At 39.4% G+C, this 26,741-nt stretch overlaps 2 protein-coding genes across 2 annotated transcripts; one reads left to right on the forward strand and one right to left on the reverse strand.

The window, feature by feature from the left end:
* Positions 1-10,829: 10,829 nt before the first annotated feature.
* On the reverse strand, positions 10,830-13,832 carry LOC122747084. The gene is made up of 3 exons (XM_043993311.1): positions 13,636-13,832; positions 12,912-13,589; positions 10,830-10,943 (listed from the first exon to the last, which is right to left on the reverse strand). The coding sequence occupies exons 1-2, from the start codon at positions 13,830-13,832 to the stop codon at positions 12,929-12,931; spliced, it is 858 nt and encodes a 285-aa protein (XP_043849246.1). The 3' UTR covers positions 10,830-10,943; positions 12,912-12,928.
* P2RY1 (purinergic receptor P2Y1) lies at positions 13,706-19,388 on the forward strand. The gene has a single exon (XM_043996896.1). It carries the CDS (start codon positions 13,831-13,833, stop codon positions 14,911-14,913), a length of 1,083 nt encoding a protein of 360 aa, XP_043852831.1. The 5' UTR covers positions 13,706-13,830; the 3' UTR covers positions 14,914-19,388.
* The last annotated feature ends 7,353 nt before the right edge of the window (positions 19,389-26,741 follow it).

Genomic DNA, 26,741 nt, shown 5'->3' on the forward strand with positions numbered 1-26,741 from the left:
ATTAAAGTAGTCATTTTCAAATAAGCTCATCCTGGAAAGCACCAAAGGTCTTTTGAAGCCTTGTAGTTAGCAATAGAACTAGTAATACAGATTTACATGGCTTGGTTTCCCCAAACACCTAGGAGTGCTTATGAATTATCTCCTCTTGGATTATAGCCTCCTCAGAGGTATGCAGGAACAGGAACTAATATCCACATTTTATAGACAAAAAAATGGCATAGGGGGTTAAGTGACTGGTATGTTATTAGTCAGTCAAAGAGCTGGGGCTGGAATCCAGGATGAAGAACTCCTTTTCAAGATTTAAATGGTGTTTGGGGGTTGAAATGGTACATGTGTGGAAGCCCAAAAGATATTAATTTTAAATATCTGTGATGGAATATGAATTTCCATAGAAAATAACACACCTTCTTGGTTTCAGATTGTAATATTACTATACTGGAGGATGATAAAAGATAATTGAAAGTATTAGGGAATTGGGATGACTAAAGAAGGGAAAAAGAGTGGAACCTAATGGTCAAGATTATTGTTCTTTAAGTGGAGGAATGGATATTGGGCTGCTTTTTTTCATGAAGGATATAACAATGGTAAATGGACTTAAACAGTGATGAGTAATTTCCATCCATTAGTGATTAGTACTGAGTGGTCTCCAGGTATAAAATTCGAAGTATTTATGACCCTGTAGCCCAGTGTTTCTGCTACAGTGACCTCCTTTTCAACAGCACTCCACAACGCCACCACCACAGGAAAGCTGGAGAGGGAGGGAAAGGATTACAACAATAACGCCCCAAACCAGTTACAGTATGAAGATTCAACAGCATAAATGCTGAGATTCCTTGAGAAATGAAACCACAAAAGTATGTCCATTCAATTACCCACTGATAACAACACTAAGCGAGACAGAGAACCAAGTGATGGATGCTTAGTAAAGTCTTCACTGCTATCTTGGCACAAGAAGAGAGATTGACTGAAGATGATGAGCTCCTCTAGGGGATGAGACTATGTTGATTGCAATAAGGATTAGAACTTTACAGGTGCCTCCTCAAACTTCAATTCGAAGCTGGATTATTCAAAAGCAATTAGCTTGACAATCTGCAACAGGAAAACCCATGTGGTGCCTAGGGCAGTGAGATAGCCAATCCACTGATTTAGGATACTAGTGCATATGTCTGGGAAAGGAACTGCTGAAAGACAATGGGTTGGGTCAAAGTGAATGAGAGAACTGGGCAGTTTGGCCCTTGAAGATTTCTTTAAATACTTCAATGGAATATCATTTACTTCCGTATTTTCCCATAGGATTTATATTTACTTTTTCCCTTTCATGCCACTCTTTTTGCTTCATCCACTCATTCCATAGTCTGGGTTCCTCATCTATCATATAGTTCTCTGTATCTCACCCCAGTTACTAGAGAAGGCATCAAAATGCAAACAAACTATTAATCTCTGCCCTCTAATCTGGGGAATCCTTTCCTCTTCCCCACCCATTTCTGCCCAAAAGTCTCAAACGTTCTCCTCTCCAGTGCTTTCATTCCTTCTTGGGCTACACACTTGGCCGACCTTCAGCATCTCCTGGAGGTTGTGACACTCTTTTTTCAACCTGATTTTGCAGCTAGGTGGTACAGAGAATGGAGTACTGGCCTGGGAGTCAGGAAGACCTGTCTTTTAATTCTGCCTTGAACACTTATTTCCTGCGTGGCTCTGGTCAAACAACTTAACCTCTCCTAGCCTTGATTTCCACATCTATTAAATGGAGATGATAATAGTACCCTCATTACAGGGCTGTGGTGAAGATCAAATGAGAATATTTGTAAAATGTTTTGTAAACCTTAAAATTTTACATAAATGCTGGCCATAGTTTCTATAATGTGAGGTTTATTCAGTACTCCCAACAACTCTTTGTAGTTGCTATGGTGGTATTCAAACCCTCTATTACAAATGAGAAAACTGAAAAAAAAAAAGTTAAGTTGACTTACCCAAGGTCACAAAATGTAGAAGCAGAACCAGGGCTATAGCTAAGTTATCTCGATTTGTAGCCCACCATTTCCATCCATTTTTTAAAATTCTGTATTTAATGAACACAAAAAAGACCAAAAAAAATGTTTGCATATACAAAGAACAGAATAAGAAAATTATATATGAAAATAAATGTTTCTCTTAAAGATAGCTTGTTTGCTAAAAATGTATTAAAAATTCAACATGTTGTGGTATATGAATATAATGGAATTTTATTGTGCTGTAAGAAATGGTGAGCAGGAGGAGTTCAGCAAAACCTGGAAGGACTTGCATGAACTGATGATGAGCAGAACCAGAAGAACATTGTACACAGTATCATCAACATTATGTGTTGATCAACTGCGATAGACTAGATTCTTCTCACCAATACAATGGTACAAGAAAGTTCCAAAGGACTCATGATGGAAAAGGCTCTCCAAATCCAGAAGAAAAAAAAAAAGAACTGTGGAATATGGATGCTGATTGAACCATACTATTTCTTTGGTTGTTGGTGCTGTTGTTTTTCTTTTTTGAAGTTTTTCCTTTTTGCTCTGATTCTTCTCTTATAACATGATTAATGCAGAAATATGTTTAATGTTATTGTACATTTACAACCTATATCAGATTACCTGCTGTCTTGGGGAGGGGGATGGGAGGGGAGGGAGGGAGAAAATTTTGAAATTGGAAATCTTATAAAAACAAATTTTGAAAACTATCTCTACATGTAACTGTAAAATAATAAAATACTTTTAAAAATTCAACATGTTAATTTTATAGTTGTTCTACTTGCCTGCATTTCTTTTGGAACTTCCCATCAGTTCTTTTCTGTGAATTAAAAAGAAAAATAGGGGCAGCTAGGTGGTGCAGTGGATAGAGCACCAGCCCTGGAGTCAGTAGTACCTGAGTTCAAATCTGGCCTCAGACACTTAACACTTACTAGCTGTGTGACCCTGGCCAAGTCACTTAACCCCAATTGCCTCACTAAAAAAGAAAAGAAAGAAAAGAAAAAAAAGAAAAACAATTCATTGAAGATCTTTTCTTTTTCTTTTCTTTTTTTTTTTAGATTTAGCCAACCCTACCATTAGTTGTCCTCTTTCCCTGAATTCTTCTAAGATTAAAAAAAAGAACATCATAATTTCCATAACAAATTAGTATAATCATGCAAAACAAATCCACACACATTCACATCTAAGATGGTAGGTCTAATTCTATACCAGGTGCCCATCACCCTCTGTCAAAATAAGAGGAAATATGTTTCCTTATCATTCTTTGGAGTCATGACTGGTCACTACTTTGATCAAAGACCTTAAGCCTTTTAAAATTGTTTTCCATTTAAAATAATTTACTCTATACACTGTTTCCTGAATTCATTCTGCATCAATTCAAACACATCTTCCATAGTTTGTCTCATATGGACTCTTTCCTCATATATTGGAGTTCAATGATATTCCATTAGATTTATTTATTCAGGCACTCCACATTCAATTGGTGCCTCTTTGTTCCAAATTCTTTGATACAATTTGTTGATGCTAATTTTCATTTATATAGACCCTTTTTTCTCCTTCTTTCATCTTTTTGGGGTATAGGAACAATAGTCATATCCCTGAAGCAAAGAGTATGCATCATTTATTGGTTCTGGGGGCACAGATCAAAAATAGTTTTGCAGGACTGTTGGATCATTGTTGGACCAATTCAAAGCTCCACTGATAGCACACAGTATGCCTACTTTTCTGCAGCCCTGTAAACAATTGTCATTTTTTTTGTATCCTCTTCATCAATCCAATCATGATGAGGTAGAGCCTAAGGGTGGTTTTCATTTAAATTTTTCTTATTATTAGTCACTTCCAGCATTTTTCGTATGGCTGTTGACTGTTTTGACTTCTTTCTTTGAGAACTGCCTTTTCATATCCTTTTCTTATTCCTATCTATTTCAATCACAGTTAAGCAGGAAGATATTTTTTTAAAGAATGTATTTGTGGAAGCTATTTATGTATCAATAGGGACACAAATAACTCATAAAGCCAATATTTATATTTATGATCCAACAAGATAATCTTTCTTTGTGACAGCAGCTAAATATAATTTTCAATACTGCACATGACAAAGTATTTCCATTGTTTTATTTCTGGCACATCAATAGAACCATGAAAGGAAAATTGTTTTATTAAAAAATGCCAAAAACACAATAAAAAACCCAACATTTTAAAAATGCTTACATCCAAAGTGTGCAAATTCAGATTTCAAGTCAATATTTTCTATTTCTTCTCTACTCTTCCCAAACTCATCTACTGCCAAGTGTTGTCAATTCCACTATGGCAAAAGCTATCCCAGCATTCCTTCTATCTCTTCTCACACAGACTCTGCCCTCATCTAGGTCTTCCTTCATCCCTTTCTGGAACCATGGCAGTAGCCTCCTAAAGATTCCTTTCAAATCTCAAATTCTGCAGGAGACCAGTAAAGGTCTCCTTTCCCCCTCCACTTGCTAAAACTTTCTCCTTTTTAATTATTTTCATTTTCTATGTACCTAGATAGATGGATCTACATATGTACATGTTGTATCTTCCTTTAGAATATACCACTCCTGGAAAGCAGAGCTGGGGTGAAGATAGATATACATCTATTGTTGTTGTTGTTGTTGTTGTTCTTACATCATTCAGTTGTTTCTGACTCTTGTTGACCCCATGGACCATAGCATGCTAGACCTTTCTATCCTACACTCTCCCTCAGAGTCTCTCCAAAATACACACATACATGCTAATATAGATGTATCTGTATCTATACTATATGTATACATAAGTTTTTTTTAATATATAGAAATAATTGATGTTTGCTTTATGTGTAAATTCTAATGGTGAATTCAAGGAACCAGGGGAAGGAAATCCTGAAATGATAAAGGACCCCATAAAGGGCTTTCATCTCAAAAAATATATATTTCATCTATTGGTCCAAGTGAAATATCATTGATTTTTTGTGAAGTTCTTTATCTCTCCTACCATTTTTTCTCCTACTTATCACCTTGAAGCAGCTAAAGAAAAGCTAACAGAGAAATGTGCCCAGGTTTAGGACTCCCACTTTAAGAATGAGGCAGTTGTTACGCTAGCTTCTCCACTCTGTGCCTTTCTTGAGGTGTTTTCTGGAAATACACAATATCCAAAGCTCTATTATGATGTAGGACATAAAATATAAGATGAGGGTTAGCAGCCACTAAGTTATTTTCTGTAGAAAGAAATACACAATAAAATACCAAGAATGTGTGTGTGTGTGTTTGTGTGTGTGTGTGTGTGTGTGAGAGAGAGAGAGAGAGAGAGAGAGAGAGAGAGAGAGAGAGAGAGAGAGAGAGTTAGAGAGACAGATTGGTTGGATATAAGCAGCCAAAGCAAATACTTCTGGCAGCAGGACTAACTTTCCTAGCTTGGTCTTCCCCACTGAGAAGATGAACTGATTTGGGGAGCAATGGTTCAATTAAAGGCATAGTGTCCTACACAACTATGAGGTAATAATGGAGTTCAACTTAACTAATCATTGTCCAGTTTGCTTTCAACTCTCAACATGGCCAGGGTATAGACTGGGAGACACTTCCAAAATTCCACATTATAGAAATGAGGCTATCAGGGATGCTTCATAAAAAAAAATGCAGGAGCAACTCTTTGTGGTGGCTAAGAATTGGAAATTGAAGGAATGTCCATCAATTGGGGACTGACTGAACAAACTGTGGTGTATGATTGTAATGGAATATTATTGTGTTATAAGAAATGACAAGCAGGGGAGCAGCTAGGTGGTGCAGTAGATGAAGCACTGACCCTGGATTCAGAAGGATCTGAGTTCAAATCTGGCCACAGACACTTAGCACTTACTGTCTGGGTGACTCTAGGCAAGTCACTTGATCCTCATTGCCCTGCAAAAAGAAAGAAAGAAAGGAAGGAAGGAAAGAAGGAAGGAAGGAAGGAAGGAAGGAAGGAAGGAAGGAAGGAAGGAAGGAAGGAAGGAAGGAAGGGAGGGAGGGAGGGAGGGAGGGAGGGAGGAAGAAGAAGAAGAAGAAGAAGAAGAAGAAGAAGAAGAAGAAGAAGAAGAAGAAGAAGAAGAAGAAGAAGAAGAAGAAGAAGAAGAAGAAAGAAAGAAAGAAAGAAAGAAAGAAAGAAAGAAAGAAAGAAAGAAAGAAAGAAAGAAAGAAAGAAAAAGAAAGAAGAAAGAAAGGAAGGAAGAAAGGAAGGAAGGAAGGAAGGAAGGAAGGAAGGAAGGAAGGAAGGAAGGAAGGAAGGAAAGAAGGAAGGAAGGAAGGAAGGAAGAAGAAAGAAAAAGAAAAAAAGAAATGACAAACAGGATGATTTCAGACTCATATGAACTGATGTATTGTGAAGTGAGCAGAACCAGGAGAACATTGTACACAGTGACAGCATTATCACTCTATGAGCAATTGTGAATGACTTAACTATTTTCAGCAGTACAATGATCCAAAGACAATCCCCAAATCCCAAAGGACTAATGATGAAGTATACTATCCACCTCCAGAGAAAGAACTGATATTGCTTGAACACAGACTGAAGCATATTATTTTGTGCTTTCTCCTTTTTTTCACTTGAGTCTTTTTATACAAAATGACTAATATGGTAATGTTTTACATAATTGCACATGTATAACCTATGCTACTTGCTTGCAACCTTGGGGAGGGGGGAGGGTAAGGAGGGAGGGAATGAGACAGGGATAGAAACATCTCCATTGGTGACTCCAACACAAACCAGTTAGATGAATGTCAATTTGTGGTTACATATACTCTTCATTTTATAATCTATGTGCACATTATATTTATGCCCAACAGTAGAATGTAAGCTTCCTGAAGACAGGATTTTTTCCTTCGTTGTCTTTGAATCCACATTGCTTAGCACCATTCCATGAGCATATTTAATAGGTACTCATATATTAGAATTGAATTCTTATTTTAGATCACATCTCAGTTTTTAAATATTTCATAAGTCACATTCCTGGCAATCGTAACATGGTGGAGAACATGGAAATTCAAGAAATGTTGGGTTCTTCAGATCAGTGAAGCAAAGTCATGGTTCAGACCATGTAGATGTGGGATGTGAAGAGGATAGGTGTTTATCCCTATCTTTATGAATCATATGGAATGTCTGAGTCAAATTATTCTCCATCTAATTAAGGGTTAGCTGCACTGTCGGTTGTCTGGGACTGAGATGAGAGCTAAAGAAAATCAAAGCTAATTCAGGGCTCCAAGAGTGCTGAACTCTGTAATTGAAAGCACAGGCTCATACGAAGCAATTTCTCATACCATAGTCTAAGACATTTCATGGACAATCATTTTTGGCCCTCCTTTTTCTTTGTGAGACAGTCCTCAGCATCAGTGGCTATCTCATGGTTTAATTTTTTTTTATCTTCTTTTCCCTCCCTAGACAAGGGATGGAATTATTCAGCCTTGGAGTTGAGTTGGCTCATTGGGCATTCTTTTTGGCTTGCTTAAGATTCTTTCTGAAAGGACTGTATTTGTGGCTTGGCACTGGCTAAGAAGAATGTTTGGGATAACAGCAAGTCAATCACTCTCAACTTTCTATAGTGGATAAAAGAAGCATTAGGTGTATTTAGAAAAGCTTCCACAAAGCTTGCCTGTTTAGAGCAATCTTCAGACTCACATTTTGGGAACCATTTGAGGGGGGGAAATATCTACCAACTCTTTTAAAGAGCTGGCTTCCCAAACCCAAGATATTAGTGACATCATCAGGTACTAACTTTAATGAAGAAAAATAGGACAAGAGCATAAGGAAGTGGACTTTTCCTTTGAACAATTGTCTTCAGGAGCAAATTTACATTAGTGACCTAGATAAGAATGAATTTAGTATTGTGGTTTGGAAAAGAGGGCTCCTCTGTATTGATGCCCTTGTTTCTCATTGCCAACTTCAAATTTCAACAGCCTATTTAAAAGTAACTGAATTTAGATGTGCTCCACACCACTAACTCATGCTTGACAGTTTTCACAACAGTAGCAGTTGTTTCAAAGTGACAATATATTCTCATCCTTTGCAATGCTGCAGAAATATTTCTGCCACTATACAGAGAGTAGCAAAAGAGAGCTGATTTGATTTGAGTCACTGACCTTAAAAGAATTTCCCTGTGAGTTCCCATGCCTTTATAAGAGCTTTTATTTCTCTTTAAAAAATCAATTCTATAAACTAATTTTAGAGGAATTTTTGCAAAACATAGGACTTTCCATATTGTTATCTGCAAATTTACTGAGACAACTTTGAACAGAGAATTCATTAGGATTCTGAAGGCATGGATAAAAGGAACAAGAGACCAGACTAGGAAGATCAGAACAAGGTCAAAAGTTTAATACCAAAACTCAGAATGTTTAAAATATGTGCATAAATTATGGAAAGAAAAAGTTCATCTTTTGTTGGGGAATGACTGAACAAATTGTTGTATATGGATGCATTGAAATATTATTGTGCCAGTAAAATGATGAATATAAGGAATTCAGAGAAACATGGGAAGACTTGTAAGAACTGATGCAGAGTCAAGTAAGCAGAATCAGGGATATAATATACAACAGTGAGTTCAATAATGAAAACCAAAAGAATACTAAAATGAATGTTGGTTACCTCAGCCAATATTGACCCTAGAGATTACACCATGAAATGCATCTCCTTCCTTTCCTGGAGAAGAACATGAAAGCTACTAGAGAGCAAGTATGGTTTAATTTTTTAATCTTTTTTATCTCATGGACCTAGCCCAATGTCTGACTTATAGTACACAGTAAGTAAATGTATTATTAATATGGTTTCTATACATTGCATATGCTTTCAGACTTGGTTACTCTGTAAGCTGATTTTTCCTTAAATGTTTTTCTTTGTTACATAAGAAACTCATTATGTGAGTGGATTATGATATATTCAGAAATAACTATACAATAAAGATAAAAGACATCAGCCAAATTTTAATGACAAAGTTATATAAAAGTATATATGTCTATAAGTGTGTGTGTTTATGTACACATGCACATACACACATTCATATATATATATATATATATATATACACACACACATATATATACATACATATATACTCTTTCTATACAAACACATATACTCCCATTTGTGTTTTCTACTTCATAGTTTCCAAGGTACTTCCAGTTCCAATATCTCATTTGAAAGTCAAAATAAAATCAAGAAAAGAATAACAATAATGAGATAACATATCAAAATCTATGGGATGCAGCCAAAGCAGTAATTATAGGAAAATTCATATTTCTAAATGCTTTTTAAAAAATGAATAAATTGTAAATGCTTTTATCAATAAAAGAGAAAAAGAGCGGATCAATGAATTGGACATGCAACAACAAATAAAACTAGAAAGAACGAATTAAAAATCCCCAAGTAAACACCAAAATGGAAATCTACAAAACTAAAGGATATTAATAAAATTGAAAGTAAAAAAAAAAAGAAAAAAATGAACTAATAAATAAAAGTAGGGCTGGTTTTATTTTTAAGAAAAATAATAAAATAGACAAACCATCGGTTAATTTGACTTAAAAAAAGAGAGAATCAAAACACAAAAATGTAAGTTTAAATCTGCCTTGGATACTGGCTACATCATCCTGGGCCAGACATTTCAACTCTGCCTCAGTTTCATCATTTGTTAAATGGAGATAATAACCTCCCTGAGCTATTATGAGTATAAAATGAGATGAAATTTTAACGATAATATTGTAAAACACTTTGTGAACCTTAATGTGCTATATAATTGCTGTTATTATTATTAACATATGAGACTCCTCTATTAAGCCTATCCCAGGGCTCTGTACCTAGATGATGCTCAATAAACAACGCATGAATTAACAAGCATACTAATTTTTATTTAATGTAGTTTTTAGATTTCAAAATGACATATTCATTTAAATTGAATATAATTCCTCCTTGTTAATACTCTGAATCCATAGGTAAATATGGACAGTTTGGGGCATCTAGCTGTCTCTGTAACATCAAAATGGCTCTGTTACATTGTTGCACAGTTTCTATCCCAAATCCTCAGGAAAGTGTCCTAAGAGTACTTAGTGATCTGCATTTTAAAACATATTTTTAAAACTGACGGTTGAAGGATACTTTGAGTAATACTTTTGCCCCTGTCTCCTAAGCAGAGAATGACCAGACATCGGGTGTGTCCTGGACAAGATTTGAAAACTGTGCCCCCTATGGATGATTGCACTCCACTGCCTTTGAACCCTAATAAGAGAAGTCAGCACAAAATAAACACTGTTCTTCCATGGGAAATAGAAATTCCTGGTACTTAAAAAAAAAAAAAAAAGCATCAATAAAAGTCCTGGAAAATGGCCTTTGTGCCCTTCTGAGTGATGTGCCCTGCCTGCCATACTTGCCCCTGGTGCTGATGACCTGGTGTGTTAATTTTATCAGTGTGGAAAATTCCAAGTTTGAAAAGTTTATTCAACAATGCAGAGCAACGAATCATTTATAACTTAATGGACTTAGGGAGCTGAGCAAACTCTTACTGGTTCCAATTGCTGGTGAGCTCTCCATCCTATAATAGCAAAATAGTAAAATATAAAATGTTAAGGTTTAGAATATCAGCACTAAAGGAGAGCTTGTAGATCCTCTGGTCCAACCCCTTTCTTTTACAGAAGAAGAAGCTTTGAGGCTAGTAGTTCTGGAATGTAGGCATGGCTTAAGCATTTCATCAAATAAGCAGCTTTTCTCAGGCTTCAGCTGAGTGCATACAAAGTGTCTTGGTGGCATTCAGATCATATGCTTATATCTTCCTTTCTATGTGTGTCTCTCTAATATATCAGACTCTGAGTCTTGTGGGTTTTTTTCCTTCCTTTGTGGTAGCAAAGCCTAGTTCCTTTTAGAACTCTTAAAAAATGCTGGGTATCAAGCCACAGATGAACATTGATGGCATACATCTTGCAGATGTTTGCTTCTTTGATTCTGTAAAAGGAAAATATATTTGATATTCCACAACTTTAAAAAAATGTTTCTTTATATTTTAGGCATTTATAGAAAAGTATCCCAACTCCTCAAGCTATACCTCTGTATGTGTCCAATTAAGAGGAAGCCTATTCCAAGGTAGACACAGTAGGCCTCAGATTCAAGGCATCCTCACACAGAGACTGAGTGAGATCACCAGTGCCTTCAAACAATACCCTCAGTGCCTTCAAACAATTCTTGAGGACTATCAGTTTTGGCCATCTACATCTGGTAGAAAGTAGGGATTTCTGGGATAGAAGTACAGATCTGGACCCAAAAAAAAGTGTTCATTCATACAAATCAATATTTTATCATTTCTTTCATTTAAACTTCTTCCAATAAATTAGGAGCTATGAAATTGATGGGGGAGATCATGAAAACAGGGGCAATAGCTAACATAACTATATAAGAATGCAAAGTATGGGAAGCTCTTTACATATTTTATCTGACTGTATCCTCACAAGAACCCTGGGAAATAGGTGGTATTATTATGGTCATTTTACACAGGAGTAAACTGAGACTGAGGTAAAGTGATTTACCCAGTTTTACAAAGCTAGTAACTGTCTGATACAAAATCCAAATTCACGTTTTCTGGGTTTCAAGTCTCAATTCTAACCATGATGTGACCAAAGGCATCAGATATTTCTTTAAAATCATTAAGAAAGGATCAGATTTTTCCTTGGAGTAATTAAGAAATATTCCCAATTTCAAGCCACACGGTATGACCTCGCTCAGGGTGATTTATTTTTTGCCTTTAAGTTAAAACAATAATAAACGCCATACTTTAAAGAAAACTTCCCTTAATCATTCTATTTGCCTGGATTATCTAGAAATCAATATTTCATATGCAGATACTTGCAAACCAGCTGCTCCTTCATGGGCTTTTACATAAATTGTCTTCACAGGCATTTTTTTCCCCTTATTTCTTGTGGTAGCTTGGGATTTTGGAAGATATTCAATTACATAAATTGTGATTTCAATACTCTATTCATTTAGAAATCTTTTATAGAATATAAGGCCACTAAAGGGTTAACTAGGTAATAATGAAAATTTGTCTAGGGGGTAAGAACAGAATTGAATCTTGGGAAAAGCCAATACTTTTAGTTCGAAATGAACCGTCTACCGTCCTAAGCCGTTCAAAACCTCGGATCCTAAGACTTAAGGAGAGAAAAGTGGAAGACCTAGGACAGGCAGGGTCCCCTCTGGGATCCGCAGGTTCCTGCGCTCCCAGGGCTAGTGGGCTTAGCTGTGGGCAATGTCAAGGCAGCCTCAGAGAGGTATTTTTAGCCCCTAAAAGAGCTCAATGCATTTTTGGCTGTTACTGTTGTCATGACCATCTCGGTTTGGGGATCGCGTGTCCCTCCTTGGGTTGAGCCAGGGGAGGCTGGGCTGGTGTCACAAAGGTTTCCTGTGTGTCAGCAAATTTCGTTTTGCCTGTGACTGTTCCTTAAGACTTGTGCAATCAGGAGCAAGCTATCTGTAGGAACAGGCGCCGAGCCATGGCCGCCCAATCATCGCGCGGCCGCCAGCCAGCCAGCTGCCTCCTCCTCCGCTCCCCCAGCCCCCCACCTCCTCTCTGGGCACCCCATCCCTGTCCGCAAAGCTAAAGTAAGGGTGCTCCGAGGGAGCTGAGAGAGACGGCCCCTCCGGCAAACCTCTCAGCCCGCTCGCCTCCTGGCTCAGTTCTTGCTTGAGTGGCGGAGGAGAGGGAGAGCCAGGAGGCTGGGCTGGGGCTCGTCTCGGAGGGAGGGCGGAAGGGAGGTAGAGAGGGAGGGAAAAATCAGGGAAGGAGGCAGAGAAAAAGGAAGGGAAGGAGACCGGGAAGCAAGGAGGCACGCCCCTCAGTTCCCCGAGGAGAGCTAACGAGGGCTCTAGGGCGAACTCTGCCCCCGGGGCTCCTCCAAACTCCGCCCCCAGCTCGCTCGCTACCTTGCTCGCTCGCGGTCTTAGTCTGCGTGTGGCTGTCTCTTCATCTGTCTACGGCGTTGCTGCCCAGTGCCCATTGCTTGGTGCCCGGTGCCCAGCGACTCCGTCTTTGCTTCCGTGGGAAGAACGACAGGGACTGGCCGCTGAAGCCCACGGGGGACGCAAAGAAAGGACAGACGGAACTTGCACCCCCAAGTTGTCAAGGGAGATGGGGGCAGGGGCCCCAGGAACCCCCAAAGCCGCAGCTGCAGCCGCCCAGCCGTGTGCCAGGTAGCCAGGAGGAGCGCGCAGAAAGAAAGTTGAGCTCCCCAAGGAAAGGAGCAGCGTCTGGATCCGGAGCAACACAGAGGGACTGAGAGGCACGGGGGTGGGTCAGACGGAGCCAGCAGCAGACCCAGAGCAGAGCCCGAGCAGCAGCCAGAGTGGGACTGGCAGTGGGAGCCGAGCCGCGCGCAGCCGGTGTCAGAGAGGCTCCGGAGCCCGGGCGGGAGCCGGGCGAGCCAGCCCCCCGGTGGCGTGACCCCGCCCGAGGCCCGGGGAGCGCCCGCTTGGGCCGAGCTAGCGCAAGGCGCAGGATCCGCTGCGCCGGGTCGGGGATCCGGCTGCGCCCACTTGGGCAATCGCTCCCGCCGCCGCCGCTCCCGCCGCCGCCGCCGCGCCTTCGCCAGCACCAGGAAGCCCCTGGCCCGGTGCCCGGAGCCAGGCGAGGACTCTGGGCCGGGCTAGCCTGATGGGAAGGTGCGGCCGTGCGTCCGGAGAGCCCGGCGCGGCCCATGAGGGCGAGCGAGCCCCCGTCACCCGTGCCCTCTCCGCCCCCCGCGCCCTCCTCTTGCTCGCCTCCCCCGCGCCCTCTCTGCCTCTGGGCAGATGCTCGCTCCTGCTCTTCTCTTGGCTCCTTCTGGCCGCGTGAGTTGGCCCAGCCATGACCGACGTGCTGTGGTCCGTGCTCCCCAACGGGACTGAGGTCCCCCCCTCGTCGCTGTGGCCCCCCAGCAACGCCACCAAGTGCTCGCTCACCAAGACGGGCTTCCAGTTCTACTACCTGCCCGCCGTCTACATCCTGGTCTTCATCACGGGCTTCCTGGGCAACAGCGTGGCCATCTGGATGTTCGTGTTCCACATGAAGCCCTGGAGCGGCATCTCCGTGTACATGTTCAACTTGGCCTTGGCCGACTTCCTGTACGTGCTCACCCTGCCCGCGCTCATCTTCTACTATTTCAACAAGACCGACTGGATCTTTGGCGACGGCATGTGCAAACTGCAGCGCTTCATTTTCCACGTGAACCTCTACGGCAGCATCCTCTTCCTGACCTGCATCAGCGTGCACCGCTACACCGGGGTGGTGTACCCGCTCAAGTCCCTGGGCAGGCTGAAGAAGAAGAACGCCGTGTACATCAGCGCCCTGGTGTGGGGCGTGGTGGTGGCCGGCATAGCCCCCATCCTCTTTTACTCGGGCACGGGCGTTCGGATCAACAAGACTATCACCTGCTACGACACCACCTCGGACGATTACCTGCGGAGTTACTTCATCTATAGCATGTGCACCACCGTGGGGATGTTCTGCGTCCCCTTCGTGGTCATCCTGGGCTGCTACGGGCTCATCGTGAAGGCCCTCATCTACAATGACCTGGACAACTCGCCTCTTCGGAGGAAGTCCATTTACCTGGTGATCATCGTGCTGACAGTCTTTGCCGTGTCCTATCTTCCCTTCCATGTGATGAAAACGTTAAACCTGAGGGCCAGGCTGGATTTTCAGACCCCGGAAATGTGTGCCTTCAACGACAGGGTCTATGCCACTTACCAGGTGACTAGGGGGCTGGCCAGCCTCAACAGCTGCGTTGACCCCATCCTCTATTTCTTGGCTGGAGATACTTTCAGGAGAAGACTGTCAAGGGCCACCAGGAAGGCTTCGAGAAGAAGTGAGGCAAATTTGCAATCGAAGAGTGAAGATATGACCCTCAATATTTTATCGGAGTATAAGCAGAATGGAGATACAAGCCTATGAATTGCACACAAGCAAAAGGTTCCCAAACACCTCATTAAAAAAAAAAAAAAGAGGCAACAACAACAATAAAACCCCTTAGTATAAAGATAAACGGAGTCAGAAGAATTGGGAAGAAGGGTCTGGAGTGGGGAAAACTATATCACTTAACAGTCAAGTACTTTTTTTTTCCTTTGATGAGTTTAGAAGGAATATAAGAAATTAGAGATCAGAAAGTTAAATATATTAAAACAGTACTCTCCATTACATACTTCTGATTTATACCATTTCAAAATTCTCCACTCTCAAATATACATATGTGCACTCACTTTTATATTTGGGGTATTTTTGCATTAAAAATTTCTCCAAGATATATGACTGTCTTATACTTTAGGTTGTGCACCTGTGGTCATCATTATAATTATTATTACATTTTATAATCCACATCAGCATCCTGCAAATATTTAAAATTAGACTCAAATCAGAAAACAATTCTCCCTGTTCTTTAGGTTGCAAATGAGTGGCTTCTCTCCTGGGCTTTGAAAAAGTCAAGTATTTTCTGTTAGTTTACGAGCACAAGTTTCTAGTTGTCTTCACTTGGATGCTGGCTAGACAGATGTCACTGAGTTTAAAATCTTGAAAGGTGATGATTTTCTAATTCTGATTATCAGGAAAACCATTAATTTATATTTTGGGTGCTAAATGTTTGATGGTGGAAATCTCTATTAGGTTTTGTTTCCTATGCAAGCTTAATTTCTTGGGATGCTTTAAATCTCCTTAAGTAAACATGCTATTTACTGGCAATGTTGCTGTTTAATGCATAGGGTTTTGTTTTCCTAGATGAATGCTTATCCACATCTGCAAAAAAAATTACCAAAAGAGGCAACTCTGAACTGATGATTTACAAGGCAAACTGACTAAAGTTAAATGCACAAGTTAAGGTAAAATGTAGCTGGGCATGGTTAGTGTTTGGGAGTGATTGGCAGCTTTCCAAAATCTTCATGCTCCAGATATCTGAGAAAAGAAAAAAGAAATTAAGCCATGAGACTAAAACTTAGTTATTGTCATTTAGGGACTATACCAAAAGTGTTGGGAAAAGGGACCTTTGATATTATCCTGAAACATGCCTGAAAGTATTATAACAGTGGGTAAAGATTCATACATGATACAATATCTTACATTTTATAAATGCTGTTTATAAAATGACAGAGCATGATTTGGCCTCACTAGTCTTTTTTTTTTTAATGGGAGAAAAAAAGATTGTATTTAAATACGTGCAGACATCCTTTGACAGTATAGCAAAGCGGGTTAAATGATTAATTATAGAAATGTTTTTTTTAAAAAAGAACTACTTTAAAGAGATGGCTAATGAGTGGAGGGGCAATATTTATATTACAGGTTTGCTCCTCTGGGTATTAACCTGTCAAATGCTTCCAATTTATAATGCTAATTCTGTATTTTAACCCATTTTAAATTACCACTCAATCCCAGCCCTACAATATTTCTTTTCACTATATTAGTCAAGCCATATTATACAAACTTACTGAGGTGAATTTACTCTACATCTCCCAAGCAATCACAAACTTCACGTTCTACTTAAAAGATCGGTATTAAAGATAATTTCATACATTTTATTTGTAGAACTAAAATGAGCAATTTCCTCCAACACAGATTCCAAGCAGTGCGCCGATGTGGTCATCATCATTGTATTCTTGGAGGGTAATATTGAGTATGGAGTTGGATCCCAAGGTAAACGTGTGTGACACAAAGTGACAGCTGATTCAATGCTGTATTTGAGCCCCTGAATAACTTTTCAGAGCTGGGAGGAATTTTTTGTGTCAGCTAGTCCCGACTCCTTGCCTAAAAGTCCCTGAGAGCAAAGGAAATTCTCTTTCTTTGAACATTGTAAAACCTTTCCATGTGTCATCTGTCATCATCTATTTGTAGTTTCACGTAGGGAAAATGAGTCACCAAAATGCACACAGCAAATCCGATGCTGGTGAAATGCTAGTAAGCATAGTGATGTTTCAAACCTCAATAGATATTTGCTCAAATATCTTGCAGCAGCAAATTGAAAGAATATCCCTGTAATTCATGGCAGAACAGAACACAAAGCACAAACTTAATGACTATTGACCCCGGTGATCATCAAAGCCTTGGATTATCTGTAGCAACATTAAATACTCCAGTTACAAAGGAATAAGGGAATGCCCCGGCCTGGCCCAATAAGTGGTGTTTCCTCAGTAGCCCAATTCTCCCATTTACCTTATTGGGTTTTTTAGGTCACAGGATGCCCAGGCCCGTGCAGAGAGTTGCTTTCCTAGCCCAATGCTATCAAACTTGTAAATTCTGCATTATTTTCAGGTCCTCTTTCATAATAGTAAGCAGAGTTGGGAAGTGACTAGAACTGCCCTTTTACTATAAGGAATGTTTTTTGCAGTCTCTGACTTTATACCTCTCATAGGAGACCATAATAATAGCATGTAAGGAATCATGAAACCATGACAAATGGTAACAAAGAATCGCATGGCTGACTACTTCCAAGCAGACCCCATGGCCCAACAGGGAGCTCTGGTAGCTGTGTCCACCCAGTTTGAAATAAACTGGAGATCACATTGAAGTGGTATACCCCTTTGGCAGCAGCAGGGCTGACCTCACAAAGCCTGAAAAGACAATTCATGGGATCTCATGATGTAAATTCTTACATCCTGACTGTGGTAACATGTAATCAAGACAAGTGAAATTGCTAATGTGCTATAATAATTTACCAGTTTACTCAAGTACTCAAAAGTGATGAAAAGTTCAGAACCCAGATGTTTTTTAGCACCTTCATAGTCATTACTGCAAGCCTGCCAAATCTATTTGCTCCCTGACCTGAATGGGTAAGAAATTGAGAAGAGCTGGAGTGTGGGGCAGGATTTCTAATTTCAAATCCTCCTTTGCCAGTCAGCTAATCCCGTGGTGAATTCGAATTCTACAATCCATCTTTACCCTCATTCTTAAAAGAGGAATGGAATAACTCATCTGTCACAAGGACATTTGAGAGTCTAAAAACCGCAAATGGCACATAAAACATGCCACTATTGTTTTCCAGAACTACTCAATTCCAGGCATTGGTTTGGCCACATTCCTATGTGGATATCATCTGTGATGTGGAAATATGCCCAGGAAATCTGTCAAAACCACTAACTTTCCTTCTGTAGGATACTAAACTATCTTTGGATACAATGGATATCATCGATAGTGGCTGGAATGGTACCAGCAACAAAGGCTGAAAGTTTGTAACTGGTTGTCAAATCTGACTCATCCATTATGTCATCAAGCTTAAGCTTTCTGATCATCTTAAAGACTATTACCGGATTATTTATTGATGAAGCAACTGCAGTCCATTAATTGTACAGATAGCATTGAACACTTTCCCTGGAAGAGCATTTTTTTTTTGATCCAGAACACTGATGTAAATTCTATTTATTAAAATGTATATCCTCAGTATAACAGATTGCTGTATTTGAGATTCATAATGTATGTGGCATGGTGAAAATAAGAATAGAGATTTCATATACCTCTATGCTTTTCAAATATCAGTATCTTGCAGTATTTGGGGCTCTCTTTCATCATTCTTTTTGTGAAACTATAATAATCTCTAAAAGTCTACTTTGTGAAGCTCTCTGTGTTAGAGTTCCCCTAATGATATATTTGCATGCTCACCTTTTAAAATTGGATTTCTGATTTTATATGTAAAAAGTCAATTTTTGTCAAGTGAATATAGGATCATGCAGCAAATAGAAAATATTTTAGTCTTAACTGGGTGTGTAGGGTTATATATTTTGTGAGGTTTTGCAGTAACATTTATACTACCATTGTAAAAAAATGCATGAAATCCATTGATGAACACTATTTAAAAAATGCAACAGGGTTGACCTACATTTGAAACACAACTAAATCACTGTGCTTTACAAAACTGATGGAGAGGCATTATTGACATGGCCTTGGAGTTTAAAGAGAGATTTGAGGAAATGGAGAAAGAAAGGTGGGAGAATACAGCTGCTATGGTCCCCTGCTGCTCCAGTTAGCTCTATTTACATTTCCCCCCAAATGGCTTCTACCCTTTATTTCTTGGTCAAGTTAAATAGCATGCCCTTGGTACTCTTCTCAGACATAGCATTTCTCACATCTTAAATATCATCACAGCAGATGCAATCTGGATGTTCCTTTTATGCTTCTATGTTCAATTACCTTGCTTGAGCCTTCATTTTAGCTCCAAGCACTTTCTAGAGTGAAAGTTGTATGACTTGGTTCCTGAGTTCTGTTACAATTTTAAATTTCCTGTTATATACTTTATAATACATAGCATTGCCAATTAACATGAAGGGAGAATGTATGAGTTACATGTTCGATGTTATGTGCATTTGGATTGATGTATTTCAGTGCTCTTGTGAAAATGTTTATTTTTATATTATCTGTGATGTAATATTGTTGATTAAACTAGGTTTATTTGTGCTGAATCGTGCCATTTGATTTATCTATGGAAACAGTATTACTTAATATTTGAGGATTTTCTCAGGTTCATCTAAAACAATCAGGCTACAGGAAAATAAAAGACCTAATCATGCATAATTGTCATGAATTAAATGCTCTACATTTTCTATAGAGCACCATATCATTTGCGTGCCAGACGTTTTGTGGTAGCCTTTTGAAATAATGGTTTTTATTGTTGTTATTATTTTTTGATGTTAGGTATGGCACTCAAGTCCTTAATTATTTTCCAGTGGCAACAAAATTTCAGTGCAGTCATAAGTTATTCGTATCATACCTACCCCAGACAACTAAACCTGAAAATAACCCAATAAAATGATGAAACATTATTTTGTGGCTCTTAGAATCTTACAGTGTTTTGACACTCAGAGCTTGTCTAGGTTTTAATGAGCATTGTTTTAAGAGCTTGCAGAGAAAGTGCAATTAATCAAACACCTACGTGAGGCTGTAGGCTTTAGAACTGGGAAGAGACCTGAGAAGCTATCTGATCCACTTCCTCATGAGCGGTGAGGGAACTGAATGGCAGAGGAATGAAGTCGCTTACACAGAAAGTGGCAAAGCCTTTTTGAAAACAAATCTTCAGATTCTCAAATCTAGCACTCAATATTCCCTCAAGCTCACCTCTTAGCAAAGGAATTCTGCTTTTCTTTCTCTCTCTCTCTCTCTCTCTCTCTCTCTCTCTCTCTCTCTCTCTCTCTCTCTCTCTCTCTCATGCAGACTCCTCAGAATCACATGCTTTAAAAAAATCATATGTGAAGGAATAGCTCGATTTCATTTATTTGTTTGTTTGTTTTTGCAGGGCAATGAGGGTTAAGTGACTTGTCCAGGGTCACACAGCTAATAAGTGTCAAGTGTCTAAGGCTGGATTTGAACTCAGGTCCTCCTGAATCCAGGGCCAGTGCTTTATCTACTATGCCACCTATCTGCCCCCTGTATTTCATTTAGATGGTGAAAATTAAGATGTGTTTTTCCCCCAGTGAAGTTCCCAGACTTTCAGAAATCTATAAATAAGGACCATGCTCCCGGAAGTTAAAAATCCCTACTTTAGAGAACAGATTTTCCGAACTGATAAAGCCTTCATACATTGTCTAGTTCAACACCTTTATCCTACATATAAAGAAACCAAAGCTGAGAAAAATGAAGTGATTCACTAAGACCCCACAGATAGTAAGTAGCATGGTAGTATTTGAACATGCTTCCTCCAATTCCAACACCAGGGCTCTTTAGATCATATCAAGTACAATCCAGTGGAAGCTACAAAAGCAAAGCTAGAGCAATGAAGCTGATTAATACGTACATTTTAATCCCTCAGAAGTGTACCATTTCATCAAGTACTTTCATTTTGCGGGCACGTCACCAGCCCTCTCTGCCTATACTGCCAAGTTCGTGAATAGTTCTGCCCCCCAAATGACACCAGCTGGTGACTAACCTGCTGATCGGCTCATGTGTAACCAGGGCCTGGGCCTCCACAGACACCTGGCTGGCTCATCCTGAGACAATTCGGCTTTCTTTCCCAGTATGGAATAGTCAACGGGGGTTTGAATGAAGAGCTAGATACTGAATGCTGCCTTAATAGGTGCTTATGTTCCTATACATTAATTTGAATGGAAAGTTTAGACTTTGCCTAGCTACTCCTCTTCCACTAAAATGACCATAATGGTAATCCTTTCTTTCTCTGTTGCTTGACAGTTAGGTTAAAATACCCTCTTGTCCAAGGACGAGGAGGGAAAATTTAGTTCTTGCAAAGTAAAGATCATGTGTTCACTTTGATATAATGCTTTAGACATTTCCAAACATTTTTTTTATGCCAAATGTATGGAATGAATGAATAACAGTAACAACGACAACCATAACAGTAGTAGTACTAGTAGTACTAGTAGTACTAGTAGTAACTAACATTTATGGTTGGCTAGGTGGCACAGTGGATAGAGTATAGGGCAGGGGTCAAGAATACTCAGCTTTGAGAGTTCAAATTTGGTAACAGATAAGTAGCTGCATGACCCTGGGCAAGTCACTTCACCCTGTTAACCTCCGTTTTCTCCTCTGTAAAAGGAGTTGGAGAAGGAAATGGCTGACCACTGCACTATTTTTGCTAAGAAATCCACAAATGGGGTCAAAAAGAACCAAACACAATTGAAAAAGCATGAACAGCAACAAGTAAGTAGAATTTATACAGTGCTTTAAAGTATGCCAAGCACTTTACAAATATCTGATATTATCCTTGTAACAACACCTCTGGGAGGTGAGTGCTGTTATTATCTCCATTTAGCAGATGAGGAACCTGAGTGGCTAAACATCTTACCTACGTGTCATTCAGTAAGTGTCTGTGCCTGGGTTTGTACTGTCGGTTCACATTCTACTGTCCCACTCAACTGTCGTCAGGTCTCTCCCTACACCGAAGCATTTGAACTTTTTCATAGCTCTGTGAGGTAGATACTAAAGGTATGATTATCCCCATTACAGAAGATGAATGTGAGACTTAATGACTTTCCCATGGTCTCATGGCTAGTCAGTGTCAGAGGTGGGATCCCAATCCAGTCCCCTTCTCTTCTATGCCAGGTGACTTGTTCATAGCATTCCTCTACCACCTTGCTGGGAAGAAGGTAATACTTCCTAGCAGGACCTCAAGGCTCATGGGACACACCTTCCCCTAAGGTCCCTGGGAAATGGGAAATTGATATTACTCCTAATTTATAGAAAAGGACATAAATACAGAGAAAACAGGTCCAGAATGACTTGGCCTAATCATGCAACTAGTAAATAGCTGAACCCATTCAAATCTGAATTCAAATTTGGCCTCAAACATTACTAGCTGTGTGACCCTATGCAAGTCACTTAACTCTGTTTGCCTCAGTTTTCTCATCTGGGAAATGAGCTGGAGAAAGAAATGTCAAACTCCTCCAGTATCTCTGTCAAGAAAACCCCAAATGGTGTCATGAAGAATTAGACACTATTGAAATAACTAAACAACAAAAATATGCCAGTAAATGTGCTAAGTGCTTTACCTCATTTGGTGATTATTCTTCAGCTTAGGATCTTGGAGGTCTGGATGGAGTGCTGAGAAGTTAAGGGACCAACTCAGGGTCATTCAACTGGTATAATTCAAAAACAAGATTTGAACTGAGGTCCTCCTGACTCTGAGGATGCCTTTCTCTTTAAGCTGCCTCACATCTCACTGTTACATGAAAATCTTTTGATGGAGAAGAAATAGAAACTATGGGAGAAAATTTGTGAGGACAACTACACAGATGAGGGCTTTTGAGAATACAAGTGAGTCAGGATTAAATTTTCTTTTTGCCACTTTATCTACCAATTTATCTACCTCTCTGCTGCTTCTAGCATCATTTTTGCAGATGATATTAGCTATGAAGTTAGTTCATGCGTTTTGTTCTTGGGGTTATCTGTTCATTCAAAGAAGGAGATGCATTCATAGGTCTCTGGAACATCTCTCATTACATACCCTTATTACCCAGGGTAATTTTTTAAAGATCCATAATATATTACTTATGAGATGCTAAATTACTTTAGTGGATAAGAAGACTGACAGGAGTCAGGAAGATGGGTTCAAGTGCTGTTTCTGAAATACACTGGCAGCATAAACATCGATAGTCCACTTCAACTCCTAGTAACAAAAATAATACTTTAAGGTCATGAATTACAAGTAAGTTGCTGCTTTTCATTTGTGGAAGGAGTTTCCATACCAGGGAGTTATCTATCCAGATGAAATCATGGTCTGGATCCCCCTTTTCCTTGCAAAAAATTACTAGGGTCTTTATTGACACCCCAAACAAATACAGGGTAGAACCAAAGTTTTAGCTCAATTTTAAGCTTCTTGAAACTCCTTTAGGATATATTGTATTTTTTCAACAGTATTTGGACCTTTTCTGTGGAACATTAATTTAGAACTGAAATGGAACCAAGAGATTGAGTGAACTCTTTATTAAGGAAACTGAAGCTTGACCATTGTCACACAATGATTGTCTGAGGTGAATTTGAATCCAGATCACCATGATACCACATTCCATGCCCTCTGTACCAAAACTCATTTCCTGGTCTGGTTGACAGCAGACTTCTTAAAGCATCTGGCTTTGGCTGCCAACACTACTATCAAATGCCAAAGGGCTTCTGCAATGTGGTCTCTCTTTGGCTTTCAGGGCAGCTGATGCCAAATGACACCCTGCAGCTTCTGGTGAAAACTAGTTGGTAACTCAGGAAGCTTTGGTGTTGCTGGTAGCAGGATAGCCAGTTCCCTGGAGGGGGGGTGTGGGGTGGTACTGGGAGGCAGGGAGAGGAGCTGGCAGGGGAAGGGAAAAACTCATGCATTTCCTCTTCCAAATGGCAAGATGTGCAGGTATTATCATTAATGCTCCAAGAGGGTGCAAATACAGACTTTTGTAACTGAGAGGCATAAAATGTTGAAAACCTGCTAAAAGGTATTTTTTATAGATCAGAAACCACACCCCCACGTGCAACTCCCAAAGACACAAAATCAGAGCTCCAACGAGCATCCTAATTTAGGAGAAAATGAGGAAGCTGGATGAAAATGCAGCTTTCCCCAGGCATGCTACAGTCTTTGGAAACATAGAGTAAAAGTGTTGAAAGAACCAGGGCCAAATGACATTGTGTTTTAAAACAATTCTATGAACAACTAAAAAGACAAAGAATACAGAATTTATGTATTTGTATACATCTTCATTTTTATCAGAAGATGCAATTCAAATATTCATGGGGAATTAATAAAGGAATATTTTGAGCAATGATGATCCCAGAGTCTAACTGTGGAAAAGCAATGACATTGAAGATCAAACTTCCATATTTTCCCTATATCCTCACAATTCAGGGGGTATTTGTTATGGTGAATATTTATATGTAAGGCTGGAAGTGTAGAAGAATATAGGGATTTAAAAAAATAATAATAAACATTTTTATTGATTGTTTTGAGTTCCAAATGTTAGCCCTCTTTCCCCTCTCCCCTACCTGAGGTGGTAAGCAATCAGATATGGGTTATGCACATGCAATTATGTAAAACATTACCACATTAATCATTTTGTACAAGAAGACTTGAATAAAAGAAAAAATGCAAGAAAGTGGAAAATGGCATGCTTCAGTCTGTGTTCAATCAGTATCACTTCTTTCTTTGGAGACAGATAGTATATTTCACCATTAGTCCTTTGGGACTGTCTTGGATCACTGTATTGCTGAGAATAATTAAGTCATTCACAGTTCATCAAAGAATATTGCTGTCTCTGTGCACAATTTTCTCTTAGTTCTCACTTCACTATGAATGTAGGGACTCTTAAATTTTTGTCATGTCTTAGACCCCTTTGGCAGTGAGGTGAAGCTTATTCATCCCCTCTTCTAATAAAAAGAATTACAAAGGAAAATAATCATATTGAAATACAGTCATCAAAATAGAATTAAAAAGCCAATTCCATTGGTCCCAGGTTAAGAACTCTCCACATAAAGGATAAAAAGCTTACCTTGAAACTATCAAGGCTCATGTCCCTCCTTGTGAACACAATGGCTATGTGACCCTGGGCAAGTCACTTAACTTCTCAATAGTCTAGGTAGCCTGATAGCACTATAAATTTCAGAGAAAGTGCCAATCTGCACTGGTAGAGGGAATTTCCTCACTTGTGACTTACCTAGATCAAAAAAATCATATGTCCAGTCCTTATCCCATACCTAAGGGCAAGGCACTGTCCTAAGTTCTGGGGATTAAAAAAAAAGACAGACAAAAAAAGAAAAATAGTACCTGTCCTTAACAAGTTTTCATTAGGCTGGGAGGTACAAAATATATAAAGTAATTGCAGGAGGAAGAGAGATCTAACACATTGAAATCAAGACAGGCTTCCTGTAGATGTGACACCTGAGCTAAGCATCGAAGGAAACTCAGGATTGGAAGAGGCACAGGTGAGGATGGAATGCATTCTAGCCTGGGTGTATATTGAGGAGGGGGCAGCCTTTCCAAACCAATAGAAGTAAAAAATAGAATGGCAAATTTAGGCACTGGCACACAGGTTAATTTAGATGGAACACAGGGTTTTTCAAGGAGAGTGAAATTAGTTTGTAAAAGCAGCTTGTGCAGAGTTATAATGTCAGTCTTAGGGAACTGCAGTTTATCTTAGAAGCAATAGGGAACCATTGGAGTTTCTTGAGCAGGGAAGTAAATTGACAAAAATCTGTGTTTTATTGAAATCATTTTAAGAGCTGTGGATAGCATGAAGTTGAGAAGGAAGAGAGCAGAAGTTAGGAAACCAATGAAGAGGCTATTTCTATAGTCAGGATAAGGAAGGATGAGAGCCTCAATTAGAGTGGTTGCTATGTGAATGGAGAGATGAAGATGGATAGAGGAGATAAGGAGGTTGTGGAAGTAGACTCCAGAAGAATTGATAACTGATTGAATGCTTCGGATTAGAGAGGGTGACGCTGAGGTTGTGAGCCTGGGTGATTAGAAGTATGGTGATACCATTGACAGAAACAGGAGTGCTCTTCCAAATGCAATTTAATACCGATTTTCATTACTGGAGTTCTCTCAAGTTCACTTTACAAATGAGCAAGTCTCAGCATCTATTTTCTTCTTTTAGTGAAGATCATTCTCTACACAGAGCATGGACTTGAAATCAGAAGACCAAAGTTTGACTCCCAGCTGACGCTTTCTAGCTATGTGAACATGGGAGAATCCTACCACTTCTCTGTTCCTGTTTCTTCTTCTAGAAATACAAATAATACCAATTCCACCACCTACCTCATGAGGTTATTGTGAGGGAACAGGACAGTTAACATTGAAATACCAAATAACAGCTTAAAATCATTAGCATTTATCTGATATTTTAAGGTTTGCAAAGAGTTTCACAACTATTACATCATCTTATACTCACAACAACTCTAGGATGTATGTGCTATTATTATCCCCATTTTACACATGAAGAAACTGAGATACAAAGTGGTTACATGACATATATAACCTATATCAGATTGCTTTCCATCTTGGGGAGGGTGGGAGAAAAATTTGGAACTAAAAATCCTATGAAAACAAATGTTGAAAACTATCCTTACATGTAACTGGAAAATAATAAAATACTTTTATAAAATTAGAAAAAAGCAAAGTGGTTACATGATCTGCCCAGGCCAACATAGCTAGTAAGAGTTTGAGGCTGGATTTGAACTCAAGTCAGTGCTCTATATGCCTTTATATGCAAAAAAGTGTTATGATTATAATCATTTGCCTCACATTTCTGCCATCATGCCTCCCATTATTATTCAGGCTTCCAGATATTCTCTTCATAAGGAGGCATTCACATCTTGCTCCCTTC

This window comes from Dromiciops gliroides, chromosome 3 (genome assembly GCF_019393635.1).
Source record: "Dromiciops gliroides isolate mDroGli1 chromosome 3, mDroGli1.pri, whole genome shotgun sequence".
Classification (NCBI taxonomy): domain Eukaryota; kingdom Metazoa; phylum Chordata; class Mammalia; order Microbiotheria; family Microbiotheriidae; genus Dromiciops; species Dromiciops gliroides.